Source organism: Salvelinus fontinalis, chromosome 28, assembly GCF_029448725.1.
Source record: "Salvelinus fontinalis isolate EN_2023a chromosome 28, ASM2944872v1, whole genome shotgun sequence".
NCBI classification, from domain to species: domain Eukaryota; kingdom Metazoa; phylum Chordata; class Actinopteri; order Salmoniformes; family Salmonidae; genus Salvelinus; species Salvelinus fontinalis.
The window spans coordinates 24,886,449-24,914,052 of NC_074692.1; the positions used below are offsets into that span (position 1 = coordinate 24,886,449).

General features: G+C 46.5%; 2 protein-coding genes across 3 annotated transcripts in view; both read left to right on the forward strand.

Moving 5' to 3' along the window:
* zgc:63587 (uncharacterized protein LOC393431 homolog) overlaps positions 1–18,930 on the forward strand; it is a 39,741-nt gene extending 20,811 nt beyond the window's left edge. For both annotated transcript variants that reach the window (XM_055887293.1, XM_055887294.1), the window contains 5 exons: positions 14,854–14,955; positions 15,387–15,532; positions 15,832–15,915; positions 16,081–16,138; positions 17,714–18,930. In XM_055887293.1, the coding sequence (XP_055743268.1) occupies positions 14,854–14,955; positions 15,387–15,532; positions 15,832–15,915; positions 16,081–16,138; positions 17,714–17,779 (456 nt within the window). In that variant the 3' untranslated portion in view covers positions 17,780–18,930. The remainder of the gene's footprint in view (positions 1–14,853; positions 14,956–15,386; positions 15,533–15,831; positions 15,916–16,080; positions 16,139–17,713) is intronic.
* A 2,484-nt stretch (positions 18,931–21,414) lies between these two features.
* Positions 21,415–27,604, forward strand: part of septin5a (septin 5a) — a 38,257-nt gene continuing 32,067 nt past the window's right edge. Inside the window, exons 1-2 of the mRNA XM_055887286.1 lie at positions 21,415–21,569; positions 21,725–21,738. Coding sequence (XP_055743261.1) covers positions 21,524–21,569; positions 21,725–21,738 — 60 coding nt within the window. The 5' untranslated portion in view covers positions 21,415–21,523. The remainder of the gene's footprint in view (positions 21,570–21,724; positions 21,739–27,604) is intronic.

Sequence of the window (27,604 nt, forward strand, 5' to 3'; positions counted from 1 at the left end):
CCCCTGTTAGACGCACTCAGGTAGTAGAATACCCCTCCCCTGTTAGATGGACTCAGGTAGTAGAATACCTCTCCCCTGTTAGATGGACTCAGGTAGTAGAATACCCCTCCCCTGTTAGACGGACTCAGGTAGTAGAATACCCCTCCCCTGTTAGACGGACTCAGGTAGTAGAATACCCCTCCCCTGTTAGATGGATTCAGGTAGTAGAATACCCCTCCCCTGTTAGACGGACTCAGGTAGTAGAATACCCCTCCCCTGTTAGATGGACTCAGGTAGTAGAATACCCCTCCCCTGTTAGATGGATTCAGGTAGTAGAATACCCCTCCCCTGTTAGACGGACTAGGGTAGTCGTAGAATACCCCTCCCCTGTTAGATGGACTCAGGTAGTAGAATACCTCTCCCCTGTTAGATGGACTCAGGTAGTAGAATACCCCTCCCCTGTTAGACGGACTAGGGTAGTAGAATACCCCTCCCCTGTTAGATGGACTCAGGTAGTAGAATACCCCTCCCCTGTTAGACGGACTAGGGTAGTAGAATACCCCTCCCCTGTTAGACGGACTAGGGTAGTAGAATACCCCTCCCCTGTTAGACGGACTAGGGTAGTAGAATACCCCTCTTCTGTTAGACGGACTAGGGTAGTAGAATACCCCTCCCCTGTTAGACGGACTCAGGTAGTAGAATACCCCTCCTCTGTTAGATGGACTCAGGTAGTAGAATACCCCTCCCCTGTTAGATGGATTCAGGTAGTAGAATACCCCTCCCCTGTTAGATGGATTCAGGTAGTAGAATACCCCTCCCCTGTTAGACGGACTCAGGTAGTAGAATACCCCTCCCCTGTTAGATGGACTCAGGTAGTAGAATACCCCTCCCCTGTTAGATGGACTCAGGTAGTAGAATACCCCTCCCCTGTTAGATGGACTCAGGTAGTAGAATACCCCTCCCCTGTTAGATGGACTCAGGTAGTAGAATACCCCTCCCCTGTTAGATGGACTCAGGTAGTAGAATACCCCTCCCCTGTTAGATGGACTCAGGTAGTAGAATACCCCTCCCCTGTTAGATGGATTCAGGTAGTAGAATACCCCTCCCCTGTTAGATGGATTCAGGTAGTAGAATACCCCTCCCCTGTTAGACGGACTAGGGTAGTCGTAGAATACCCCTCCCCTGTTAGATGGACTCAGGTAGTAGAATACCTCTCCCCTGTTAGATGGACTCAGGTAGTAGAATACCCCTCCCCTGTTAGACGGACTAGGGTAGTAGAATACCCCTCCCCTGTTAGATGGACTCAGGTAGTAGAATACCCCTCCCCTGTTAGACGGACTAGGGTAGTAGAATACCCCTCCCCTGTTAGACGGACTAGGGTAGTAGAATACCCCTCCCCTGTTAGACGGACTAGGGTAGTAGAATACCCCTCTTCTGTTAGACGGACTAGGGTAGTAGAATACCCCTCCCCTGTTAGACGGACTCAGGTAGTAGAATACCCCTCCTCTGTTAGATGGACTCAGGTAGTAGAATACCCCTCCCCTGTTAGATGGATTCAGGTAGTAGAATACCCCTCCCCTGTTAGATGGATTCAGGTAGTAGAATACCCCTCCCCTGTTAGACGGACTCAGGTAGTAGAATACCCCTCCCCTGTTAGATGGACTCAGGTAGTAGAATACCCCTCCCCTGTTAGATGGACTCAGGTAGTAGAATACCCCTCCCCTGTTAGATGGACTCAGGTAGTAGAATACCCCTCCCCTGTTAGATGGACTCAGGTAGTAGAATACCCCTCCCCTGTTAGATGGACTCAGGTAGTAGAATACCCCTCCCCTGTTAGATGGACTCAGGTAGTAGAATACCCCTCCCCTGTTAGATGGACTCAGGTAGTAGAATACCCCTCCCCTGTTAGACGGACTCAGGTAGTAGAATACCCCTCCCCTCTTAGATGGACTCAGGTAGTAGAATACCCCTCCCCTGTTAGATGGACTCAGGTAGTAGAATACCCCTCCCCTGTTAGATGGACTCAGGTAGTAGAATACCCCTCCCCTGTTAGACGGACTCAGGTAGTAGAATACCCCTCCCCTGTTAGATGGACTCAGGTAGTAGAATACCTCTCCCCTGTTAGATGGACTCAGGTAGTAGAATACCCCTCCCCTGTTAGACGGACTCAGGTAGTAGAATACCCCTCCCCTGTTAGACGGACTCAGGTAGTAGAATACCCCTCCCCTGTTAGATGGATTCAGGTAGTAGAATACCCCTCCCCTGTTAGACGGACTCAGGTAGTAGAATACCCCTCCCCTGTTAGATGGACTCAGGTAGTAGAATACCCCTCCCCTGTTAGACGGACTCAGGTAGTAGAATACCCCTCCCCTGTTAGATGGATTCAGGTAGTAGAATACCCCTCCCCTGTTAGATGGATTCAGGTAGTAGAATACCCCTCCCCTGTTAGATGGATTCAGGTAGTAGAATACCCCTCCCCTGTTAGACGGACTAGGGTAGTCGTAGAATACCCCTCCCCTGTTAGATGGACTCAGGTAGTAGAATACCTCTCCCCTGTTAGATGGACTCAGGTAGTAGAATACCCCTCTTCTGTTAGACGGACTAGGGTAGTAGAATACCCCTCCCCTGTTAGACGGACTCAGGTAGTAGAATACCCCTCCTCTGTTAGATGGACTCAGGTAGTAGAATACCCCTCCCCTGTTAGATGGATTCAGGTAGTAGAATACCCCTCCCCTGTTAGATGGATTCAGGTAGTAGAATACCCCTCCCCTGTTAGACGGACTCAGGTAGTAGAATACCCCTCCCCTGTTAGATGGACTCAGGTAGTAGAATACCCCTCCCCTGTTAGATGGACTCAGGTAGTAGAATACCCCTCCCCTCTTAGATGGACTCAGGTAGTAGAATACCCCTCCCCTGTTAGATGGACTCAGGTAGTAGAATACCCCTCCCCTGTTAGATTGACTCAGGTAGTAGAATACCCCTCCCCTGTTAGATGGACTCAGGTAGTAGAATACCCCTCCCCTGTTAGACGGACTCAGGTAGTAGAATACCCCTCCCCTCTTAGATGGACTCAGGTAGTAGAATACCCCTCCCCTGTTAGATGGACTCAGGTAGTAGAATACCCCTCCCCTGTTAGACGGACTCAGGTAGTAGAATACACCTCCCCTGTTAGACGGACTCAGGTAGTAGAATACCTCTCCCCTGTTAGACGGACTCAGGTAGTAGAATACCTCTCCCCTGTTAGATGGATTCAGGTAGTAGAATACCTCTCCCCTGTTAGATGGATTCAGGTAGTAGAATACCTCCCCCCTGTTAGACGGACTAGGGTAGTAGAATACCCCTCCCCTGTTAGACGGACTAGGGTAGTAGAATACCCCTCCCCTGTTAGACGGACTAGGGTAGTAGAATACCCCTCCCCTGTTAGACGGACTAGGGTAGTAGAATACCCCTCCCCTGTTAGACGGACTAGGGTAGTAGAATACCCCTCCCCTGTTAGACGGACTAGGGTAGTAGAATACCCCTCTTCTGTTAGACGGACTAGGGTAGTAGAATACCCCTCCCCTGTTAGACGGACTCAGGTAGTAGAATACCCCTCCTCTGTTAGACGGACTCAGGTAGTAGAATACCCCTCCCCTGTTAGACGGACTCAGGTAGTAGAATACACCTCCCCTGTTAGACGGACTAGGGTAGTAGAATACCCCTCCCCTGTTAGACGGACTAGGGTAGTAGAATACCCCTCCCCTGTTAGACGGACTAGGGTAGTAGTAGAATACCCCTCCCCTCTTAGATGGACTCAGGTAGTAGAATATCCCTCCCCTGTTAGAATTACTAGGGTAGTAGAATACCCCTCCCCTGTTAGATGGATTCAGGTAGTAGAATACCCCTCCCCTGTTAGACGGACTCAGGTAGTAGAATACCCCTCCCCTGTTAGATGGACTCAGGTAGTAGAATACCCCTCCCCTGTTAGATGGATTCAGGTAGTAGAATACCCCTCCCCTGTTAGACGGACTAGGGTAGTAGTAGAATACCCCTCCCCTGTTAGATGGACTCAGGTAGTAGAATACCCCTCCCCTCTTAGATGGACTCAGGTAGTAGAATACCCCTCCCCTGTTAGATGGACTCAGGTATTAGAATTCCTCTCCCCTGTTAGACGGACTCAGGTAGTAGAATACCCCTCCCCTGTTAGATGGATTCAGGTAGTAGAATATCCCTCCCCTGTTAGATGGATTCAGGTAGTAGAATACCCCTCCCCTGTTAGATGGACTCAGGTAGTAGAATACCCCTCCCCTGTTAGATGGACTCAGGTAGTAGAATACCCCTCCCCTGTTAGATGGACTCAGGTAGTAGAATACCTCTCCCCTGTTAGACGGACTCAGGTAGTAGAATACCCCTCCCCTGTTAGATGGACTCAGGTAGTAGAATACCCCTCCCCTGTTAGATGGACTCAGGTAGTAGAATACCCCTCCCCTGTTAGATGGACTCAGGTAGTAGAATACCCCTCCCCTGTTAGATGGACTCAGGTAGTAGAATACCCCTCCCCTGTTAGACGGACTCAGGTAGTAGAATACCCCTCCCCTGTTAGACGGACTCGGGTAGTAGAATACCCCTCCCCTGTTAGACGGACTAGGGTACTTCATTGAGTACCAGTCCTTCTATTGAAGTCAGAGGCACTAGCCAAGAATCTGCCACAAAAAGACCTCGGCTGTAGAATGATTAATGACTCTTGTGTTTTCCCCCTGATATTTATTCATTTGTTTTTCGATCACCACTTTCTCACCGTTTTTACATTGTTTGTCCTTTCATATAATTGTGTTCCCCTGCCTTCAGCCCCAGCCCTGCTCTCTCTGTATTATTAGGGGGAAACAGCTTGTATAGAACAATATACGTTTCCTGCAATGTGTCAAGACTATACCACCGACAAAACGCAGCCTGCCACCCTGCGCAATATAAGCTTATCAACCTCTGAACAAACCTTTCTCTTGCTCTCTGTCTCCATCCTTTTCTTTTGTTCTCTCCTTCTCTCCCCTCTTACTATGTTCCTTTGTTCTTCCTGTCTCTCCATTCCTCGTTTTTTTTTGTAGTGCCAGTTTCCCTGGCAACGGTCGCAGTGGTCTGTAACTCATAAGTAGTCCTGAACAGGATATATTGGAGAGTTTATCCTCTGTGTCTGGGACCCTGCAGTCATATCCTGTGTGGGGCTTTACTCATAAACCACCTCACTACTGCTTCTCTATTTGATCAGACTATACACAGGAGCTGGTTTAGACTGGATCTTGGCTGAGACAATGCTACTGAAAAAATATCAGATAACAAAAGCCCTGCATATTAGCGGTAGTGGATTTGCCATATCAGCGGTAGTGGATTTGCCATATAAGGGGAGCCATTTTGAAATGCACTAGTGAATTTCCAGCTGTCTATGGAAAAGAGAATACAAATAACTGAGCTTATTCAGCAATGGATTTTAGATGATCTTGGCGAGGGAGGGCATGTAGTGCTAGTACACTGTACTGTATGTACCCACTAACCTGCTTTAGTGGTATAGTAGCATTTTAATTATTTTACTGCAATTGCTACTATTAGGTCACTACATGGCCACTAGTTTGATGGGAGGCAGAGGTCAAAGATGGCTTGAGAGCTCAGGAGGAGTTATTTTCTCTCGCTGAGCCGGGGAGGGGGGATACAACCAATTGTTCGGCCCTCCTTTTCTCTCTCCCCCCTCTTCTCCTGTTCTCGCGGAAGGCAGTTTGGCCGTGCGGCTGCCATATATCACCCAGGCCGCGGCCCGTGATGCTGTCACAGCTTTCCCGTCATTGTCTCACTCCTGTCGACTCTCCCAGGCATCCTCAGTCCTCTCAGCCTTGCTCCTGCTGTGTGAAACGGCTCTACAGCCCCACAGGGGTACTAGTAGCTTAGTATAGCGCTATACCTCAGTCTCTAGGCCCCCAAATCCTGCATTGTTTCTTTTATCCTCTGAGCATCTAATGGGTCTTTACTCCTAAAGACCATTGAGTGTTTGTATGGGTAAAGGTCAAACACTGACAATGACCTCATCCTTGCTGAGGTCTCTCTTGTGTGTGTGTGTTCGTGTGGTCGTTGTCCAGTCCTTTTCCTGCCTGTTACTCCAACATGCGGGGTATTTATTTGTCTGCCCTGTGGCAGTCATTGTGCCAGGTCATGCCCGTGCTTCTGCAGGAATAAAAATAATAAATACACATTTCCCTCCGTGGAGAGAATGACTTTAACACACAATTACCTTTTCAGGAGTGGATTTGGAACAGGCCTTTTACAGTGAGAAAACACCAGGTTTCCTTGCTTTTGGAACATCTTAGTCCCCCCCTGAATATTTTTTTTGCCTGACACCCCTTCAAAAGAAAGACATAGAATCTACTAGTTAGACAAATAATATACGTAAAGATATTAGCCCCTAGAAGTCAGAAGATCTTGAGGTCAAGATGGTGAAGTCATTTTTAATATTGAATATCTATCCATGTGTTTATGCTAGAGACTTACCAACTTGTAGTGGCTACAGCTCAATCCCTTCTTTCCGGTGATATAAAGTTTGTGTTTATTCCATAACATAGGGCTTGTGATTGTACACATGAGAGGATCCGAACAAGAAAATCATCACGAAATCGTCTGTAAAACCCAAACCATGTGAGCTACAAACGAATGTCACCAAAGGGGAGACTCTCACATACACGACCGTGTCGCTTGTTTAGCTCTACGACATCCACAAACTTTACGGCAGTCTTCTGAATTCTCTGTCGTGGATGTCCTCCTTTCGAAGAGGTCTTCTCACAAAACCGACTGTCCAGACCGAACCGTTGGAGCTATAAACTAATATGTCACCAATCTCACCGCACTCCAGCTTCAGGGGAGTGGTCTGAAGGTAGCCCAGTACCTGGCTGTAAAAACTGCATCCAGGTAAAATGTTCCAAAAAAGAACCTGACCAAACCTGGGTCTAAAAAAATGACATGTTCTTATATCTTTCAGATATAGGAGACACTTCAAAACCTTGTCCCTTATGATTCATTTTTAGACTTTCTGTTTTTGCCATTAATGAATGTGTTGTTCAATACGTTTCTATGGGATTTAGCAGTAACCACCAAATTCAATGTTTCATCAAATCATTTGTTAATTTAAAAAAGTATACCTACAGGAGGTCTACAATTCTAAATCAAATGGCTAAATGATACATTTCATGACCATCTTAAAGCAATTCCATATGTTAGCTAACGAGATATTGCGATCTAAGGGCTTAGACCTACGGGGTTAATAGATATATTTGTTTCTTACTACATTTATGTCCAACCTACTGTGAAACTGCACTGTGACAACCAGAACCAGCCTGAGGTATTTTCATGAGCCCCTTTCAAAACTCTTAAGCTGACATGTTCCTTTGTGATACCAGCTTCTACATTATTACATGGCTTAATTAGTACTGTATTGAACTTTCCTTCACACTCTGTGATCAGAGTTTGAGGTGGGTGGTCTGTGGATCGGTTGGGCCTTAGCTCTACTGTACGAATACTCCCAGTCGAGAGAGAGGGTGGGGGTGCTGTCATTCCGTTGCCTTTTTAAAATTACGCGTTAAGCCCACTAGTTACCTTAGTGACTGTCTTCCCCAACACCCCTCCACTCCCATGCTCCCTGGCTGGGCAGACCGAGCAGGACCGGTCCAGTCTGGTACAGTAATTACAGGAAGGACCTCTGCTCTTGTGGTCCAGTGAATAGGTCTGGAATGTCAACTTGATGTCTTTGTTTAATGCTCTTTCAGAATGAGTCACTCTTTGCTTCACCATTTTCATTTCTGATCTGGTGGAAAGAAGAAAGCTCCTCTGTTTTACCATGCAGTGCTGTGAGGGTCTCTGTTAGCCTGCGTACCTGTACACCTGCATGCTACAGTACATTACTGTCTGGGCAGCTAGATCATGGTGCAGTCGTCAGGATGTCTGTATGTCCCATGGGCCCAGGTCAAAGTAGTGGACTATATAGGGAATAGGGTGCCATTTGGGAAGCTGAATGAGTCTTCTACAGGATCACCTGGAGCTTCTCAGCCCGAGGGCCAGATGTTAGGGGCCATGGGGGCAAAAGATGGAACAGGGAGTCAAAGGCTAGTTGTGTAATACTGAGAGGCTGGGGCAGGTTTACAGGCAGCCCCAGACAGTATGTGCCATTACAGGCATCCTCTCCCTGGCAATCCCCCCCCCACCCCCCCCCCCCCCCCCCCCCCCCCCACACACACACACATTCTCCTGCTGTCTGCCAGATTATCCCAACCCGAGAGCTGATCCTACAGAGAGAGAGGTGTGTGTGGAGGGGGTGGTATGGGTGTCTAATACCCTCAGCTTGCCTCCCTCAGAGTGAGTATTGTTGGGGCTCCGTCACCCCCTCTGACTCCCTAGGGGCAGCAGGAGGGTAAGTCTCGAGACATTTCCTGGAAAGACGGAATCATTTGTTCTCTCGGGGCTTAAGGTTAACAAATTACATTTTGAATTAAAGTTGTTTTTGAGGGAGGGACCTAGAGGGATCTAATGCGCACTGACTCCCTCATTGGTTGTGTTATGTGTGTGAGCCCAGTCAGTAGGAGAATGTGTGAGCTCAGTCAGTGGTCAAATATAACATTTTTGGTTGTTATTCATTGTGTATTGGATAGCTTTATTGGCTCCAGAGGCTGTGGTCTGTAATGTTACATAAAGCTTACTTAGCAATCTGGGCCCTTGCTGCCTTGCCCTCCTCATCCTGGGTCGATAAGAGTTTAATGATGCCATTCGTTTTTCACTCTGATTTGTTGATTTCATAAGACTTTCCTTAGGTGCATAGTTTCACTTCCAAGCATTGTTCCCTGGTGGACTAGTTGTTTAGTGGGGACAAACAGCCCATGATGGCAGACCTGAACAGGCTGCTGAGTCAGGCCAAGAGTAGGGCCAGGTGGACAGACAGGGCTGTGGTCTGTGGCTGATGTTACACAGGATGCGTCCCGATCAAAAGTAGTGCTCTATAAAGGGAATAGGTTGCTATTTGGGACATAGCCACAAAGATTGGGACTGTTGTTCTCATAATGTAGAGGCTGCTATCTACAAACACCATTATGGTCTGTGGCCACTGTAGCTAACTGTACTGTGGTGGAGCGGGGCTTAACCCAGGTTTGTGTTTGTGACTGTTTTTCTATTGGTTTGTGGCTATGATAGTCATACTCCTGTGGGTGTTTTTATATTGGGTTTACTTTGAGGTCATGTTTATGAGAAACATATGGAAATATGATTTGTGTTTGTTATTCATGGTGTCTTTAACCAGGGTTACTGCATCTGTTAGTGTGTGTTGGAGGCCTAAGTAACTCAATGTTTCCTTTTTCCCTATGTAGATAAAACCTCCTATATATATATCTCATATCTCCTATGGCCCTCGTCAAAAAGTAGTGCACTATGTAGGGAATAGGGTGCCATTTGGGACATAAGTGTTTCAACTTATCATATTCACTGTCTCCATAATACCCCATACAGTAAGAATGTCCCTCCCCACCCTTATAATTTATTTCCCCCAAGGGGAATGTTTCTTCCTCCTCCTCATCACGGCTCCACTAACACACAGTCATATTAGATCACATATCAAAACAAACTAAGCCTTTAAATCAGAAGCTCTCACTTCCTTTTCTAATTAATACTGAGGCAGAACCCTGTGTGCCATTGTTACCAGTGACCTGGCCTGCCAACTCAAACACAGCAACAGAGACGGAGGCAGGCGGAGAGAGAGAGAGACGGAGGCAGGCGGAGAGAGAGAGAGACGGAGGCAGGCGGAGAGAGAGAGAGAGAGACGGAGGCAGGCGGAGAGAGAGAGAGAGAGACGGAGGCAGGCGGAGAGAGAGAGAGAGAGACGGAGGCAGGCGGAGAGAGAGAGAGAGAGACGGAGGCAGGCGGAGAGAGAGAGAGAGAGACGGAGGCAGGCGGAGAGAGAGAGAGAGAGACGGAGGCAGGCGGAGAGAGAGAGAGAGAGACGGAGGCAGGCGGAGAGAGAGAGAGAGAGACGGAGGCAGGCGGAGAGAGAGAGAGAGAGACGGAGGCAGGCGGAGAGAGAGAGAGAGAGACGGAGGCAGGCGGAGAGAGAGAGAGAGAGACGGAGGCAGGCGGAGAGAGAGAGAGAGAGACGGAGGCAGGCGGAGAGAGAGAGAGAGAGACGGAGGCAGGCGGAGAGAGAGAGAGAGAGACGGAGGCAGGCGGAGAGAGAGAGAGAGAGACGGAGGCAGGCGGAGAGAGAGAGAGAGAGACGGAGGCAGGCGGAGAGAGAGAGAGAGAGACGGAGGCAGGCGGAGAGAGAGAGAGAGAGACGGAGGCAGGCGGAGAGAGAGAGAGAGAGACGGAGGCAGGCGGAGAGAGAGAGAGAGAGACGGAGGCAGGCGGAGAGAGAGAGAGAGAGAGACGGAGGCAGGCGGAGAGAGAGAGAGAGAGAGACGGAGGCAGGCGGAGAGAGAGAGAGAGAGAGACGGAGGCAGGCGGAGAGAGAGAGAGAGAGACGGAGGCAGGCGGAGAGAGAGAGAGAGAGACGGAGGCAGGCGGAGAGAGAGAGAGAGAGACGGAGGCAGGCGGAGAGAGAGAGAGAGAGACGGAGGCAGGCGGAGAGAGAGAGAGAGAGACGGAGGCAGGCGGAGAGAGAGAGAGAGAGACGGAGGCAGGCGGAGAGAGAGAGAGAGAGACGGAGGCAGGCGGAGAGAGAGAGAGAGAGACGGAGGCAGGCGGAGAGAGAGAGAGAGAGACGGAGGCAGGCGGAGAGAGAGAGAGAGAGACGGAGGCAGGCGGAGAGAGAGAGAGAGAGACGGAGGCAGGCGGAGAGAGAGAGAGAGAGACGGAGGCAGGCGGAGAGAGAGAGAGAGAGGCGGAGGCAGGCGGAGAGAGAGAGAGAGAGGCGGAGGCAGGCGGAGAGAGAGAGAGAGAGGCAGAGCGAGAGAGACGCAGGCAGGCAGGCAGGCAGGCAGGCAGAGAGAGAGAGAGAGAGACTGACGAAGGCAGGCAGGCAGGCAGAGAGAGAGAGAGAGACTGACGGAGGCAGGCAGAGAGAGAGAGAGAGAGACTGACGGAGGCAGGCAGGCAGAGAGAGAGAGAGAGAGAGACTGACGGAGGCAGGCAGGCAGAGAGAGAGACTGACGGAGGCAGGCAGGCAGAGAGAGAGACTGACGGAGGCAGGCAGGCAGAGAGAGAGACTGACGGAGGCAGGCAGGCAGAGAGAGAGAGACTGACGGAGGCAGGCAGGCAGAGAGAGAGAGTGAGACGGAGAGCTGGTGGGTCATAAAACCAAAATGTCCCCCATATCCACCTTCTCTCTGCCAATTACAACACAGAACTGTAATCAGCCGTCTAGTTAGACAGTAAGTGGAGAGCATTGTGTAGGAAGGAGCATGTCAATACTGTATGTTACAGCAGCGCAGGATGTAGCAACTAAGAGGCCTGGTATCCTGTACAAAAGCCCAGTATCTCTGTTAGGATTACTTGTATTGTTAGATGACTGCTAAACGTCACTTTAAATGTAAGCTTATGAAATTGACTTATTTTCAGTGACTTTAAAGTGTGATGAATGAGTATAGTAAAGAAATATAAATAAATAGCATAACAAATAGAATTGGCTTTCCTAACATTGTGTGTTATATTTGTCATTTAGACATATTTAGACCAGGCAGTGGTTTGAACACCTCATCACCCCTGAAGCTAGTGATTACAGGTGTGGTTGGTTAAGTCAGGCTGCTGTAAATAGATGTTTGGTAAATCCAGGTAAATAGTTATTAGGCTTAGCAGGTTGGGGAACAGGTCCAAACACCAGTTGAGAGATTGGTTTTTAGATCAATTCCTCAGTTGAGATGCAACTCCAGCTTTCCTATAAATCTCCCACTGATATGATTCACATGAAACCTTTTGTTATGGCAGTTGGTTGTTGAGTGTATTGTTGGTCGCTGTGGCTTTGCAGGAGGCTCCTTCTGTATCCCTCCCACCTCTGATACATTCAGAAATATATTTCACATGTTTTTCAGCATTTTAAACTGGATTGACGTAACCAGTTTTGTTGTTTGTTACTTTTTTTCCTGCCATTGTGTGACATGTGTTTATTTTCCCCTCGGTGGCACGTTCCCGAACCCCGCCATACTGATGTTTCTGTTCTGTGTGGGAAGAATCCACAGGTCGTGTGTGTGTGTGTGATGGGGAACGGGTTTTGTTCTGTGTCCAGCTGTCCTCCGGGTCCAGTAGGTCTATTTGTTTTCAGTTGTCCTTAACAACACCCTCCTCTCCCCACACACACCCTATAACACACACTCTGCTCTGAGAAAACAACCCACAACCATAACAGGAGCTGGAACAGTGGCCCGCACTGTAGGAAAAGGCTGCTCTCACATCCTGGGTTCCTGCTTCCCTCTCTACTGTACTTTATAGATTACATGAAAGTCCCAAAAATGTCAGGGAAACAACACTTGACATTTTTGGGCTCAGTTATGCAACACTCATGCATTGTTAATTGAATTTTGCTCTTGAGAAAACAGAGAAAAATACACCTTTGATGTATAAAATAAATATTTCCATCTGTCCTCTAGATACTGGTGAAGAAAGGCCTTTGTGTTGCTTCACCGCTGGAGGTTGAACAAAGGAGGGGGGAGAACTTTCCTTATGACTCTGTTAGACATCTCTCACAAACACACACCCACCCCTCTCTCTCCCCCGTCTCCACCCTAGGGGTAGTAAAAGTCCCTGGGCTGTGAGGCTGCACAAAACCCACCAGGTATTCTCTGGTTCTCAGCAGTGAAGTAGTGGACTGACTGTGTAGTGTAGTCAAAAGCCCTCTCCTGGTGTCGCCCTGAGGTGTAGGGAGGTGAACTTAATTGGGTGGGATGTTCTATTCTCCAGGTAGTGTTGAGGACCGGGGCAAGTGGGATGTTTTATTCTCCAGGTAGTGTTGAGGACCGGGGCAAGTGGGATGTTCTATTCTCCAGGTAGTGTTGAGGACCGGGGCAAGTGGGATGTTCTATTCTCCAGATAGTGTTGAGGACCGGGGCAAGTGGGATGTTTTATTCTCCAGATAGTGTTGAGGACCGGGGCAAGTGGGATGTTCTATTCTCCAGATAGTGTTGAGGACCGGGGCAAGTGGGATGTTTTATTCTCCAGATAGTGTTGAGGACCGGGGCAAGTGGGGTGTTCTATTCTCCAGATAGTGTTGAGGACCGGGGCAAGTGGGATGTTTTATTCTCCAGATAGTGTTGAGGACCGGGGCAAGTGGGATGTTCTATTCTCCAGATAGTGTTGAGGACCGGGGCAAGTGGGATGTTCTATTCTCCAGATAGTGTTGAGGACCGGGGCAAGTGGGATGTTCTATTCTCCAGGTAGTGTTGAGGACCGGGGCAAGTGGGATGTTCTATTCTCCAGGTAGTGTTGAGGACCGGGGCAAGTGGGATGTTCTATTCTCCAGGTAGTGTTGAGGACCGGGGCAAGTGGGATGTTTTATTCTCCAGGTAGTGTTGAGGACCGGGGCAAGTGGGATGTTCTAATCACCAGGTAGTGTTGAGGACCGGGGCAAGTGGGATGTTCTATTCTCCAGGTAGTGTTGAGGACCGGGGCAAGTGGGATGTTTTATTCTCCAGGCAGTGTTGAGGACCGGGGCAAGTGGGATGTTTTATTCTCCAGATAGTGTTGAGGACCTTGGGCAAGTGGGATGTTTTATTCTCCAGATAGTGTTGAGGACCTTGGGCAAGTGGGATGTTTTATTCTCCAGATAGTGTTGAGGACCGGGGCAAGTGGGATGTTTTATTCTCCAGATAGTGTTGAGGACCGGGGCAAGTGGGATGTTTTATTCTCCAGATAGTGTTGAGGACCGGGGCAAGTGGGATGTTTTATTCTCCAGATAGTGTTGAGGACCGGGGCAAGTGGGATGTTTTATTCTCCAGATAGTGTTGAGGACCGGGGCAAGTGGGATGTTTTATTCTCCAGTAGTGTTGAGGACCGGGGCAAATGGGATGTTTTATTCTCCAGATAGTGTTGAGGACCGGGGCAAGTGGGATGTTCTATTCTCCAGATAGTGTTGAGGACCGGGGTAAATGGGATGTTTTATTTTCCAGGTAGTGTTGAGGACCGGGGCAAATGGGATGTTTTATTTTCCAGGTAGTGTTGAGGACCGGGGCAAGTGGGATGTTTAATTCTCCAGATAGTGTTGAGGACCGGGGCAAGTGGGATGTTTTATTCTCCAGATAGTGTTGAGGACCGGGGCAAGTGGGATGTTTTATTCTCCAGATAGTGTTGAGGACCGGGGCAAGTGGGATGTTTTATTCTCCAGATAGTGTTGAGGACCGGGGCAAGTGGGATGTTTTATTCTCCAGATAGTGTTGAGGACCGGGGCAAGTGGGATGTTTTATTCTCCAGATAGTGTTGAGGACCGGGGCAAGTGGGATGTTTTATTCTCCAGATAGTGTTGAGGACCGGGGCAAATGGGATGTTTTATTCTCCAGGTAGTGTTGAGGACCGGGGCAAGTGGCTAGAACTAGAAGTATTAAGAGGGAGAAGGAAATGGCGTGTCCAGAATCCTACTCCTGTCATGGAGGCTGGGCCATGTCTGAAACAGTGACACAGGAGAGCGAGAACAGAGGGAAGGGAGGCCTGACGGACAGCAGTAACATCGAAAATGGCCGACTGCCTAGTTCAGATGAGAGGGATTGCTGCTTGGTTGGGGGCGGCTCCGGCCGGTACAGGTTGCCCTTAGGCACAGATTGCGAAACCGACCTTAGATCAGTGCCTAGGGGTAACTTCATCTGCCTCCTTAGGGAAGAGAATGAGGATTGGCCTGAGAAAGTTTGAAAGGTCAGAAGGTCACGGCGGGTTTTTGACCCTGTGTGTATGTTTCTGTGGTAGATCCTGGATGAGATTGCAGAGCATGGCATCAGGATCTACCAGCTGCCAGACGCTGACTCGGATGAGGATGAGGAGTTCAAGGAGCAGACACGAGTACTGAAGGTATGACACACACAGGCAAATGGCACCATATTCCCTATGTAGTGCACTATTTTTGCCATCTGGTCAAAAGTAGTGCACTATGTAAGTAATAGGGTGTCATTTGGGACGTAGCCACAGAAATACTAACACCAACTAAGAGAAAGGACCCCAGGAGAAACACCACTACCAGAAGGGACTGGAAGTAACAAATAGAACCACTCTTGTTATGTAGTTTCTCTCTTAACCACAGGGCATGAGTTTTAGAATGATCAGAATATCAAACCTGTTGATTATAATAGGTCACCATTATGTCAAACCTGAACCATCTGGTCATTATTTCCTTCCTTGATCCCTCTATCTCTATATCCCTTTGTTTTCACACTCCTCTCTGTCTTCCTTTATCTTCCTCACCCTTCTATCCATCTCTCCCTCTCTTTACTCCTCCCCCTCAGGCGAGCATTCCGTTTGCTGTGATTGGTTCGAACCAGCTGATTGAGGTGAAAGGGAAGAAAATCAGAGGTCGTCTTTACCCCTGGGGGGTCGTGGAGGTGGAGAACCCGGAGCACAACGACTTCCTCAAACTACGCACCATGCTTGTGTGAGTCACCATGACAATGCAATGCAACTTTTGTTAACAAACCAATGAATCAAATGTATGAACAGGTAGTCTTTAATACTACATGTAAAGGTAAAGTAATAGGAATCTATGCATGCTCTTATCCCTGCTTTTACTTTGATATGTATTACTATATTGCCACCTAGTGGGTGAATAGAGAACTTCACGTCTGCCCATCTGTTGCTTCCTCTAGTGGTGTAGTCTAATCTAGTGGGTGTTATGGGGGTTCGTACTAGCCGTATAGTGATACTGACATGTGTGATGGTTGTGTGTGTTTTCAGCACCCACATGCAGGACCTCCAGGAGGTCACTCAGGACCTGCACTACGAGAACTTCCGCTCAGAGAGACTGAAGAGAGCTGGCAGGTCAGTCGCCTATCTGCAGTGTTTTACACACACACACACACACACACACACACACACACACACACACACACACACACACACACACACACACACACACACACACACACACACACAGGCTGATGCTGAGGCTATTACAGTTATATGGTCCTTATTATTCCCCTACAGAGCTGTGGAAGAGGATGTGGTTGACAAAGACCAGATTCTCCTGCAGAAGGAGGCTGAGGTGAGTAGCTAATACAGAGTTAACATGAGAGACAATGGTGTTTGCCTCTACCCTTTTGTCCATACTAAACCATGGAGCCAGTGATCTGTCAGAGAATAACAAATGACCCTATGCTTCCGAATTGCCTCTGATTGGGCTGTTTGCTTTGCTATTGCGAAGTATAGAGATAAGGGGTGGGGTGCAATTAAATCTGTTATTAAACATGCACGTCCAATTAAAGCTGTTAGTAAACATGCATGTCTGTACAGGATATGACATATCTGACTTCCTGTCCCAGTTAAATGGTGGGAATGTGTCAGGCGATGTAAAGAGTATTGTATACAGGGTTTATACTGGCTTGGCTGCTGGTGGGGGCTGTGTCCATAAAGATCCTATTAAATGACTATTCTAATTCCTAATTCTATGGCTGCGTCCTTATGGGAGGTCAGATTGGTTTCGTACACCATATGTTTTCAAGGTTTCTGTTCCTTGACTGATGTTACTACTGGTACTATTTTATGAAGAGGGTCAGAAGTTTTCAGTCAACCAGAAATATATGGGAAGTTTGGCCCCAGTGCAATACTGGGCCGTACGCACTACCCTCTATAGGGCCTTGCGGTCGGAGGCCGAGCAGTTGCCGTACCAGTCAGTGATGCAACTGGTCAGGATGCTCTCGACGGTGCAGCTGTAAAACCTTTTGAAGATCTTAGGACCCATATAAGAACATTGTTTGGTGAATTCTGAAGACCCATGAAGTATTTGTACTTGTATGTCTTAGTGAATTATAATTATTTTATTTAAAGTTCTATTAAGTGCTCTTGTTTTTCAGTCAACAAATAAAACACAATCCACATTAATGGCAGACAAAAGTAATAGAATAAAATAACTGAAAAATAAAACAAACAATACATTTGCAGCGGCACTATCAGAAATCATGTTAGATATTTCCAGCTTTAGCTGAGACAATGAGCACAAAATTTGTTTTACAGCATCTAACATATCATATGAAACACACACCTTTCCTTAAGCACTCCATCCACTGTCCAGTTTGAGATGAAGTTGAGTAGTGGAGACCAGTCTATATCGAACCTGGGCTGTCTTTTGCAGAGTGTTGGTATAGTTTTTAACACTGGTCACAAACTGTGGCTGTGACCTATTAGACAGAATCACACACTAGACTTGCATTCTTGTAGCAAGCAGCTTGGGATACCAGATCAGCTTAGCAAAGTGTTGCGTTTGATCGCATTCCTTCAGTCTGCAACATGCAGAGCTCTAAAGAGCATTAACCTGCTTTAGTGTAAATTTAAATATCAATGCATATCTTTTATTCAGTCACACGCTTAAGTGGGAAAATTAGTATAAGTCAATTTGACCCCAGTTGGGTGTGAAGTCAAATGATCCACTTGAAGTTCTATCCACGACCACTAGATGGAGTTAGGTTCTATTGGAAAAAAAGGTGGTTTTGCATAGAGGCTCTCAGAAAGCTAGGCGGGATGTATTCTCTCTCTCTGGTATTTGTTTTACTCAACTATCCCATTCCCTATTTCCCTCTGTCTTTCCTTCGCTTCTCTCTTTTTCCTTCTCTTCTCTCTGTAGCTGAGGCGTATGCAGGAGATGATTACCCAGATGCAGGCACAGATGAAGATGAAGGGAGATGAGTGAAAAGAGAGGGATCGAGGAGGGAGAGGGAGAAGAGAGGAGCCCCTCACCCATCAAACCCTCTGTGCGTCTGAAACTCCATCATGGATGTACTGCTGGATGCACTCATCACCGCCTATCCCTCTGTGTCAGTCAAACAATCAATTAACCAATCAACCAATTAGAGGTCCTCTTCAATAACCTAATTTTGATTTGGAAGTCTTCAATATGGCCCCTAGTTCACCGTGGTACTGAGATGCCCTGATCTGCTAGTCTGAGTGTTGTTTTGGAAAGCGTTACTGACGTTATGACATGAGGTGTGTTTGTCAGGAGTGTTATGACATAATAAAGGATATGGGTTATGATATATAATAAGACATACTGTAAAGACAATGATTGCATGTTCTCCCAATAAGTGACTAATGGTGTTAATTTGTTTTCATCAGTACTACTAATTCTGTCTCATGTACAATGCAGATCTTCCATTGATAACGGTACTAATACATCTCATTGGTTAGACAACAATCAGACTTCAGTGTTTACAGAATGTTAGGGGAAAGTTTTGAGTATGTTAAGGGACGGTTTGTTGAGAGCTGGGTGTTTTTGTGCCATTTGCAACCTGTCTGTCTTCACATTTGGACTCAGCGGAGGACATATCAGTCCAGGTGTAGAAATAAGTGTCCCTCAGGTGGCACTGTAGTCTGTTCTATAAGCACAATACTTGGAAATAACTATAAAGGTAATATAGATAGACTTGTTTGGAAATATCCCACATATAAAAAATGTAGATTTTTGAACCTTATCACATTTGGTCTATATTATGAAGTATTTATGTAACAAAACTTTGTGCCTCTGCTGTATTGGATGGATACAGTTTGTCTTGGTCTCAAGTGTTTTCAAACCATGCACAACCATATGTCTTAATTTGGTTAATATGCCTTTTGTATCTCCTAAGACGTGCACTTCAAAACCTTTCAGCACTGTTTGTCTTTATTACTTCCATTACATCATGAGCAGTTATAGCATTGATATGTGGGTTTTTTCTTTGTGTTTTTGTTTTGGAATTTCCTAAAGGGGGTTTTCAATGATTTACTGTATGCACATTACTCTTCTCTTTTAGTAGTTTCTCAACTTTTGCACTTCATTTTCAGAAATAAAGTTTCTGTAGAAGCAGACTTGTAGTGGGAGTGCTTTGTTCAGGCCATAAGTATGATGATGAGGGGCCATGTGGAAAAACAAAGGCGGTGGGATTGAATGGAGACTGAGGTTTCAGTTGCCAGGCCTTCTAGACATCGATCAAAGGGAAAACACTAGAAAAGAAGCTGTTGTAGAGGTTGGTGTAGCAATGTTGCTAGATGGTAAAAAGCTGATATGACAAGGACACATGGATAGGAAGCCTGTCATAGTGTTATTCTCTTACACATATGTGCGCAAAGTGTATGTTGAACAACGAATGTTTAAAACATAGTAGTGATACGTTTGAACAGGATTATTGATTATGCAAGCTGCATAAAATATTAATGACATCAACAGTAAGATCATAGGCAACTTCTCCCCAGCTAACAATTCTAGGGAGAGAGAATGTTTTTGTAATGTTCTCCATGTTTGAGTGTCCAGTTTTCTGTTAGTTAGGGGAACATTATGTATGTTAGCAAAAACCTCCTGAGAACCTGTTTAGCATGTCTTGGCATTAGAGTTAGGATAACATTCCCTAAATGTCAAACATAACTTACCCAGAATGTGGTTGTCATGTTTTTATGTCCAATATTAATTTTCTAGATATGTTTCATTGGAACGTTGCAAGAACATTCCTCCCTGTATGGAAATTATTTGACAGATATTCTCTCAAAATAACATTTATTTATTTCAAAACAATTACTGATGGCATAAAGTCAGTGGTCCTACCTGTCAATGATTTTAGAGGCCGGTATAATGATTTAACCATCCAGATCTGTTTAAACTTTATTGATATCCAGACACAATGCCTGCCTGACTACCTCCGGATGTGGTAAAAGAAAATCTGATCACAATCAAATCACAGTGTCTTTTAATCGTCTACACCGGTCTAAAAATGTGGCAACAATCAGAATGTGGAAAAGATCAGGACAAAAGCGAATGTTAGCACCAGGTATAAAAGTGCTCTAGAGAAAATTATTTTAATTAGATAAGTTAGGGGTGTTGTAACTTGATAAATAATTACATTAACATACATTACTGTTCAAAAGTTTGGGGTCTCTTAGAAATGTCCTTGTTTTTGAAAGAAAAACACGTTTTTGTTCCATTAAAATAACATCAAATTGATCAGAAATACAGTGTAGACATTGCTAATGTTGTAAATGACTATTGTAGCTGGACACAGCTGATTTGTAATCGAATATCTACATAGGTGTACAGAGACCAATTATCAGCAACCATCTCTCCTGTGTTCCAATGGGACGTTGTGTTAGCTAATCTGAGTTTGTTGTTTTAAAAGGCTAATTGATCATTAGAAAACCCTTTTGCAATTATGTTAGCACAGCTGAAAACTGTGGTTCTGATTAAAGAAGCAATAAAACTGGCCTTCTTTAGACTAGTTGAGTATCTGGAGCACCAGCATTTGTGGGTTCGATTACAGGCTCAAAATGGCCAGAAACAAAGACCTTTCTTCTGAAACTTGTCAGTCTATTCTTGTTCTGAGAAATGAAGGCTATTCCATGCGAGAAATTGCCAAGAAACTGAAGATCTCGTGCAACGCTGTGTACTACTCCCTTCACAGAACAGCGCAAACTGGCTCTAACCAGAATAGAAAGAGGAGTGGGAGGCTCCGGTGCGCATCTGAGCATGAGGACAAGTACATTAGAGTGTCTAGTTTGAGAAACAGACACCTCGCAGGTCCTCAACTGGCAGCTTCATGAAATAGTACCCGCAAAACACCAGTCTCAACGTCAACAGTGAAGAGGCGACTCCGGGATGCTGGCCTTCTAGGCAGAGTTCCTCTGTCCAGTGTCTGTGTTCTTTTGCCCATCTTAATATTAATGTATGTCAAAGTGTACTAAATATGTAAGTTAAAAACACTATGTTAAAAGCATTGAGTGTCCCTAACTTTGCCAACAAACAAAGAGCTGTGAATGGATTAGTCGTTCACCAATCAGAGCCTTAATGGGCTAGGCCACAGTAACAAGGGGTGATGTGTAACAAAACGTTTTGTTTTTGTTGGGAGAACGTTTCTTTGGGCCCATCAGGCGACATCCTGATGAATGATACGCAATAATTTTCTTTCAACATTTTAATGAAACGTGTCTAGAACATTATCTTATATTCTCTGAACATGGCAAACATGTTCTGTGTATGTTTGGTGGGACGTTGATGGAATATTCTCCTAACCCTTGGAAAACTGGACACAGGAATGTTTGTGTAATATTGCCATGAAACGTGTCTAGAACATTAGTATTGAATATTCTGAGAAAATGTTAACCACATTCTGAGTAAGTTCTGCTTGACATTAAGGGAATGGTCTCATCGAAACAGTCCTTACAAATCACTGGAACATTCATATGAAAAGGTGAGGTAATTATAAAATGGAACTGTTAAGGAAAGTTTCTCTAAAGTTGTGGGAACGTGTGTTGTTAGCTGGGTCTCCATCCACCATTGGGTACCACATACAGGAGGGCGGGGCTCTCACACAACCTGTCTGGCTGCTGTAGTATCGCGGAGAAGGACCGAGCGCGTGCTTTTACCGAACAGTACGTCCGTTTTGGAAGCGACACGGAGGGGAGGAGAGCCGCGAAGATGACGACCAACATCAGATACAAGAGCCGGATCCCGATCAAATCGGGTAAGCATGATGATAATAGGGATGATTATACATAAAGATAATTATAACGCGGTCCATTACAATAATTGTCTTTCTCTATCGATTTCTCTCCCCCTCTTTCTAAATTGGGCGTCCACCTGCGTTTCATTCCCCCATCCACCACAATGACCAAACAGATGAGACCACTGAGGTAAGGAACACGTTTATTTCTAAAGGATTTTTTTTAAATTGAAAATGTTTGTCTGTGCTCCGCGCTTTTGGTGTAAGCCTAGGCCATGTTAGGCGATTCAAATAATCATTCATATCAAGCATGGTAGCCTACATTTACCTTTTTTTCTCCAATTCGCTTCGAATAGCCGCATAGCCTAGATATATATTTAGCCTGTAGCCTATTTAGGCCAAGTAAACGTCAGCGGCATCATCATTCCGATGCATTGAAGATTACTATTGTTGTCATGCCACCGCATTACAGAGTACAGTGAGCATCACACAATCAGAAGGATTACATATCATTTTTACGCAAACAGTCAGACACAGGATGCGTACGCAGCTTGTGGTACCCGAGGGCTCGCCTCATCCTTGGGCATTCATCCAGCCTTCCAGTCGCGCACTTGGCTGTGGGCGTGACAGTGACCCGGTTCCTAAATGCTATTAGAGACCCTATTGGTATAGTCAGCGAAGTCACCGGCTGTTAATTAGCACATCGCTGTCTTTAGATCAATCTCTGTTTGCATCCTCAGTACATCACAGCTCATTATCCTCTCATTGCTCTCCCTCTGAATTGGTCAGATGAGCTCCCATTCATATATGCCATAGATTATTACTTTGCGTTAACCCTGTGTGTGACCATGCATAATTTAGGTGGAGTTTGGTGGCTGGCTAAACTATCCTCCTTCGCAGAGGGCGAATATTATCCTGAAATTCAGGGGTCTCTATTTTTTATGGGCCTTATAGTAAAGACATGGAATTTAATGAGAATTTTTAAAATCATCTTTAAATGTGACATGAACACAACCAGTCATGTTTTCATATGAAAACAAAAGTTTCACTTTTGTTGCATTTAGGGGGACTCATCTCTCATTCAGGGGGTTGGGGGTTGCCCCCCGTAATTTGCACTCTGCTCCTTGGGAGACCAGCAGCAGACTACTTCTCAGGTGTACATATCTTCTCTCTCTCTGCTCTGAGGGTGATCACATGATGACAGAAGCTTTGGATGCTGTTCTGTTAGTAGGTTATTAGCTTTGTGTAGCTACATTTGCGAGTAGGCAGCATGCAGCAATTGTAACTAATAGACTCTCCACACAACCAACCCTTACACACAAGCACACACACACACATAACCACCCACACATACGCACACAGACTCACATACACACACACTGCTGCTCTAGCATTTGCTATTTATTCAACTGCGCGACCAAGACACTACCCACATTATATTTCTAAATACAGCAATACTTGACTTGGCACTTTCATTATCTACTCTGTATATCCTGTTGTGTATATATTAGGTTATTACTATGCATACTACTTTTCAATTACTTGTTATTTTTATTTGACTTGACTCTTATTATTGATAATATGGCACCGACAGACATGACAGCTCTGCTTCTGGCTCCTAAGCAACTTTGCAGTATTTGTTTTTTTGTGTGTTATTTCTTACATTATTAGCCCAGAACGTTTTTTGTGTTATTACATACAGCCGAAAATAACTTTTGGAACTCAGAGCGGTGGTAACTCACCAACATTACGACCAGGAATACGTCTTTCCCGAATTGGATCCTTTGTTCGTACCCCTAAGGGCAATTGAACTTATCCCAGAGGCTGTTCCAAGTCGCCGGCAGCGGAGAAGAGATATTCTGAGTGGACTTCTAGTCTGATTCAGGAGGCCGGCACACCATCCACCACGTCTGAGTATATTACTTGCTAATGTTAAGTCTCTGAACAATAAAGTAGACGAGCTCAGGTCAAGGATCTCCTTCCAGAGAGACATCAGGGACTGTAACATAGGCTGTTTCATGGAATCATGGCTCTCTCGGGATATACTGTCCCCATCCATACAGCCAGCTGGGTTATCAGTTCATCGCACAGACAGGAACAAAGAACTCTCCGGAAAGAAGAAAGGCGGGAGAGTATGTTTCATGATTAACTACTCATGATGTGATTGTGATAACATACAGAAACTAAAGTCCTTTTGTTCACCCAACCTAGAATAGCTCACAATCAAATGCCGACCGTATTACCTCCCAAGAGAATTATCTTTGGTTAAAGTCAAAGCCGTATATATTCCCCCTCAAGCCGATACCATGACGGTCCCTCAAGGAACTACACTGGACTTTATGCAAACTGGAAACCACCTATCCTGAGGCCGTATTTATTGGAGCTGGGGATAATAACAAAGCAAATTTGAGGAAAACGCTACCGAAGTTCTATCAACACATTGACTGTAGTACTCGCTTAGGGAAAACACTATATCGCTGCTACTCGCCTTTTAGAGATGCCTACGAGGCCCTCCCCCGCCCTCCATTCGGCAAATCAGATAACGACTCCATTTTGCTCCTCCCTTCCTATAGGCAGAAACTTTAAACAGGAAGTACCCGTGCTAAGGTTTATTCAAAGCTGGTCTGACCAATCGGAATCCATGCTTCAAGATTGTTTTTTTATCACAGACTGGGATATGTTCCGGGTAGCCTAGAATAACATTGGCGCTTACACGGACACGGTGACTGAGTTAATCTGGAAGTGTATAGGGGATGTTGTTCCCATGGTGACAATTAAAACCTACCCAAACCAGAAACCGTGGATAGATGGCAGCATTCATGCAAAACTGAAAGTGCGAACCACCGCATTTAACCATGGCAAGGTGACTGGGAATATGGCCGAATACAAACAGTGTAGTTATTCCCTCCGCAAGTCAATCAAACAGGTAAAACGTCAGTACAGAGACTAAGTGCAGTCATAATTCAACGGCTCAGACACAAGATGTATGTGGCAGGGTCTACAGACAATCATGGATTACAAAGGGAAAACCAGCCACGTCGCGGACACCGACATCTTGTTCTCAGATAAGCTAAACACCTTCTTCGCCCGATTTGGGGATAACACAGTGCGACCGACGCAGCCCGCTCCGAAGGACTGTGGGCTTCCGTTCTTCATGGCCGACGTGAGTAAGACATTTTAAGCGTGTTCTACTTCCGGCGCCGACAGAGATGGCCGCCTCGCTTCGCGTTCCTAGGAAACTATGCAGTATTTTGTTTTTTTCCGTGTTATTTCTTACATTGGTATCCCAGGTAATCTTAGGTTTCATTACATAGGGTCGGGAGGAACTACTGAATATAAGAGCAACGTCAACTCACTATCATTACGACCAGGAATATGACTCTCCCGAAGCGGATCCTGTGTTTTGCCTTCCACCCAGTACAATGGATCGGATCCCAGCCGGCGACCCTAAACAACGACGCCGTAAAAGAGGCAAATGAAGCGGTCTTCTGGTCAGGCTTCGGAGACGGGCACATCGCGCTCCACTCCCTAGCATACTACTCGCCAATGTCCAGTCTCTTGACAAGAAGGTTGATGAAATCCGAGCAAGGGTAGCATTCCAGAGAGACATCAGAGACTGTAACGTTCTTTGCTTCACGGAAACATGGCTCACTCGTGAGACGCTAACGGAGTCGGTGCAGCCAGGTGGTTTCTTCACGCATCGCGCCGACAGTAACAAACATCTTTCTGGTAAGAAGAGGGGCGGGGGGGGGGTATGCCTTATGATTAACGAGACGTGGTGTGATCATAACAACATACAGGAACTCAAGTCATTCTGTTCACCTGACTTAGAATTCCTCACAATCAAATGTCGATCGCATTATCTACCAAGGGAATTCTCTTCGATTATAATCACAGCCGTATATATTCCCCCCCAAGCAGACACATCGATGGCCCTGAACAAACTTTATCTGACTCTATGTAAACTGGAAACCACACACCCTGAGGCTGCATTCATCGTAGCTGGGGATTTTAACAAGGCTAATCTGAAAACAAAACTCCCTAAATTCTATCAGCATATCGATTGTGCTACCAGGGCTGGTAAAATCCTGGATCATTGTTATTCTAACTTCCGCGACGCATATAAGGCCCTCCCCCACCCTCCTTTCGGAAAAGCTGACCACGACTCCATTTTGTTGCTTCCAGCCTACAAACAGAAACTAAAACAAGAAGCTCCCGCGCTCAGGTCTGTTCAATGCTGGTCCGACCAATCTGATTCCACGCTTCAAGACTGCTTCGATCACGTGGATTGAGATATGTTCCGCATTGCGTCCAACAACAACATTGAAGAATACGCTGATTCGGTGAGCAAGTTCATTAGAAAGTGCATCGGCGACATTATACCCACAGCAATGATTAAAACATTCCCAAACCAGAAAACGTGGATTGATGGCAGCATTCGCGCGAACCACTGCTTTTAACCAGGGCAAGGTGACCGGAAACATGACCGAATACAAACAGTGTAGCTATTCCCTCCGCATGGCAATCAAACAAGCTAAGTGCCAGTATAGAGACAAAGTAGAGTCGCAATTCAACAGCTCAGAAACAAGAGGTATGTGGCAGGGTCTACAATCAATCACGGATTACAAAACGAAAACCAGCCCCGCCGCGGACCAGGATGTCTTGCTCCCAGACAGACTAAATAACTTTTTTGCTCGCTTTGAGGACAATACAGTGCCACTGACACGGCCCGCTACCAAAACCTGCGGGCTCTCCTTCACTGCAGCCGAGGTGAGTAAAACATTTAAACGTGTTAACCCTCGCAAGGCTGCAGTCCCAGACGGCATTCCCAGCCGCGTCCTCAGAGCATGCGCAGACCAGCTGGCTGGTGTGTTTACGGACATATTCAATCAATCCTTATCCCAGTCTGCTGTTCCCACATGCTTCAAGAGGGCCACCATTGTTCCTGTTCCCAAAAAAGCTAAGGTAACTGAGCTAAACGACTACCGCCCCGTAGCACTCACTTCCGTCATCATGAAGTGCTTTGAGAGACTAGTCAAGGACCATATCACCTCCACCCTACCTGACACCCTAGACCCACTTTAATTTGCTTACCGCCCCAATAGATTCACAGACGATGCCATCGCACTGCACACTGCTCTATCCCATCTGGACAAGAGGAATACCTACATCAGAATTATGTTCATTGACTATAGCTCAGCCATCCACTATAGTACCCTCCAAGCTCATCATTAAGCTCGGGGCCCTGGGTCTGAACCCCGCCCTGTGCAACTGGGTCCTGGACTTCCTGACTGGCTGCCGCCAGGTGTAGAAGGTAGGAAACAACACCTACACTTCGCTGATCCTCAACACAGGGGCCCCACACGGGTACGTGCTCATCCACCTCCTGCACTCCCTGTTCACCCATGACTGCGTGGCCACGCATGCCTCCAACTCAATCATCAAGTTTGCAGATGACACAACAGTACTAGGCCTGATTACCAACAATGATTAGACAGCCTACATGGAGGAGGTGAGGGCCCTGGCAGAGTGGGGCCAGGAAAATAACCTCTCTCTCAAAGTCAACAAAACAAAGGAGCTGATCGTGGACTTCAGGAAACAGCGGAGGGAGCACACCCCTATCGACATCGACAGGACCGCAGTAGAGAAGGTGGTTTCTCGGCGTACACATCACTGACATTCTGAAATGGTCCACCCACACAGACAGTGTGGTGAAGAAGGCGCAACAGCGCCCCTTCAACCTCAGGAGGCTGACGAAATTTGGCTCTTAAGACCCTCAGAAACTTTTACAGGTGCACAATTGAGAGCATCCTGTCGGGCTGTATCACCGCCTGGTATGGCAATTGCACCGCACGCAACCGCAGGGCTCTCCAGAGGGTGGTACGGTCTGCCCAGTGCATCGGGGGCACACTGCCTGCCTTCCAGGACACCAACAGCACCCGATGTCACAGGGAGGCCAAAAAGATCATCAATGACAACAACCACCTGAGCCACGGCCTGTTCACCCCGCTATCATCCAGAAGGTGAGGTCAGTACAGGTCCATCAAAGCTGGGAC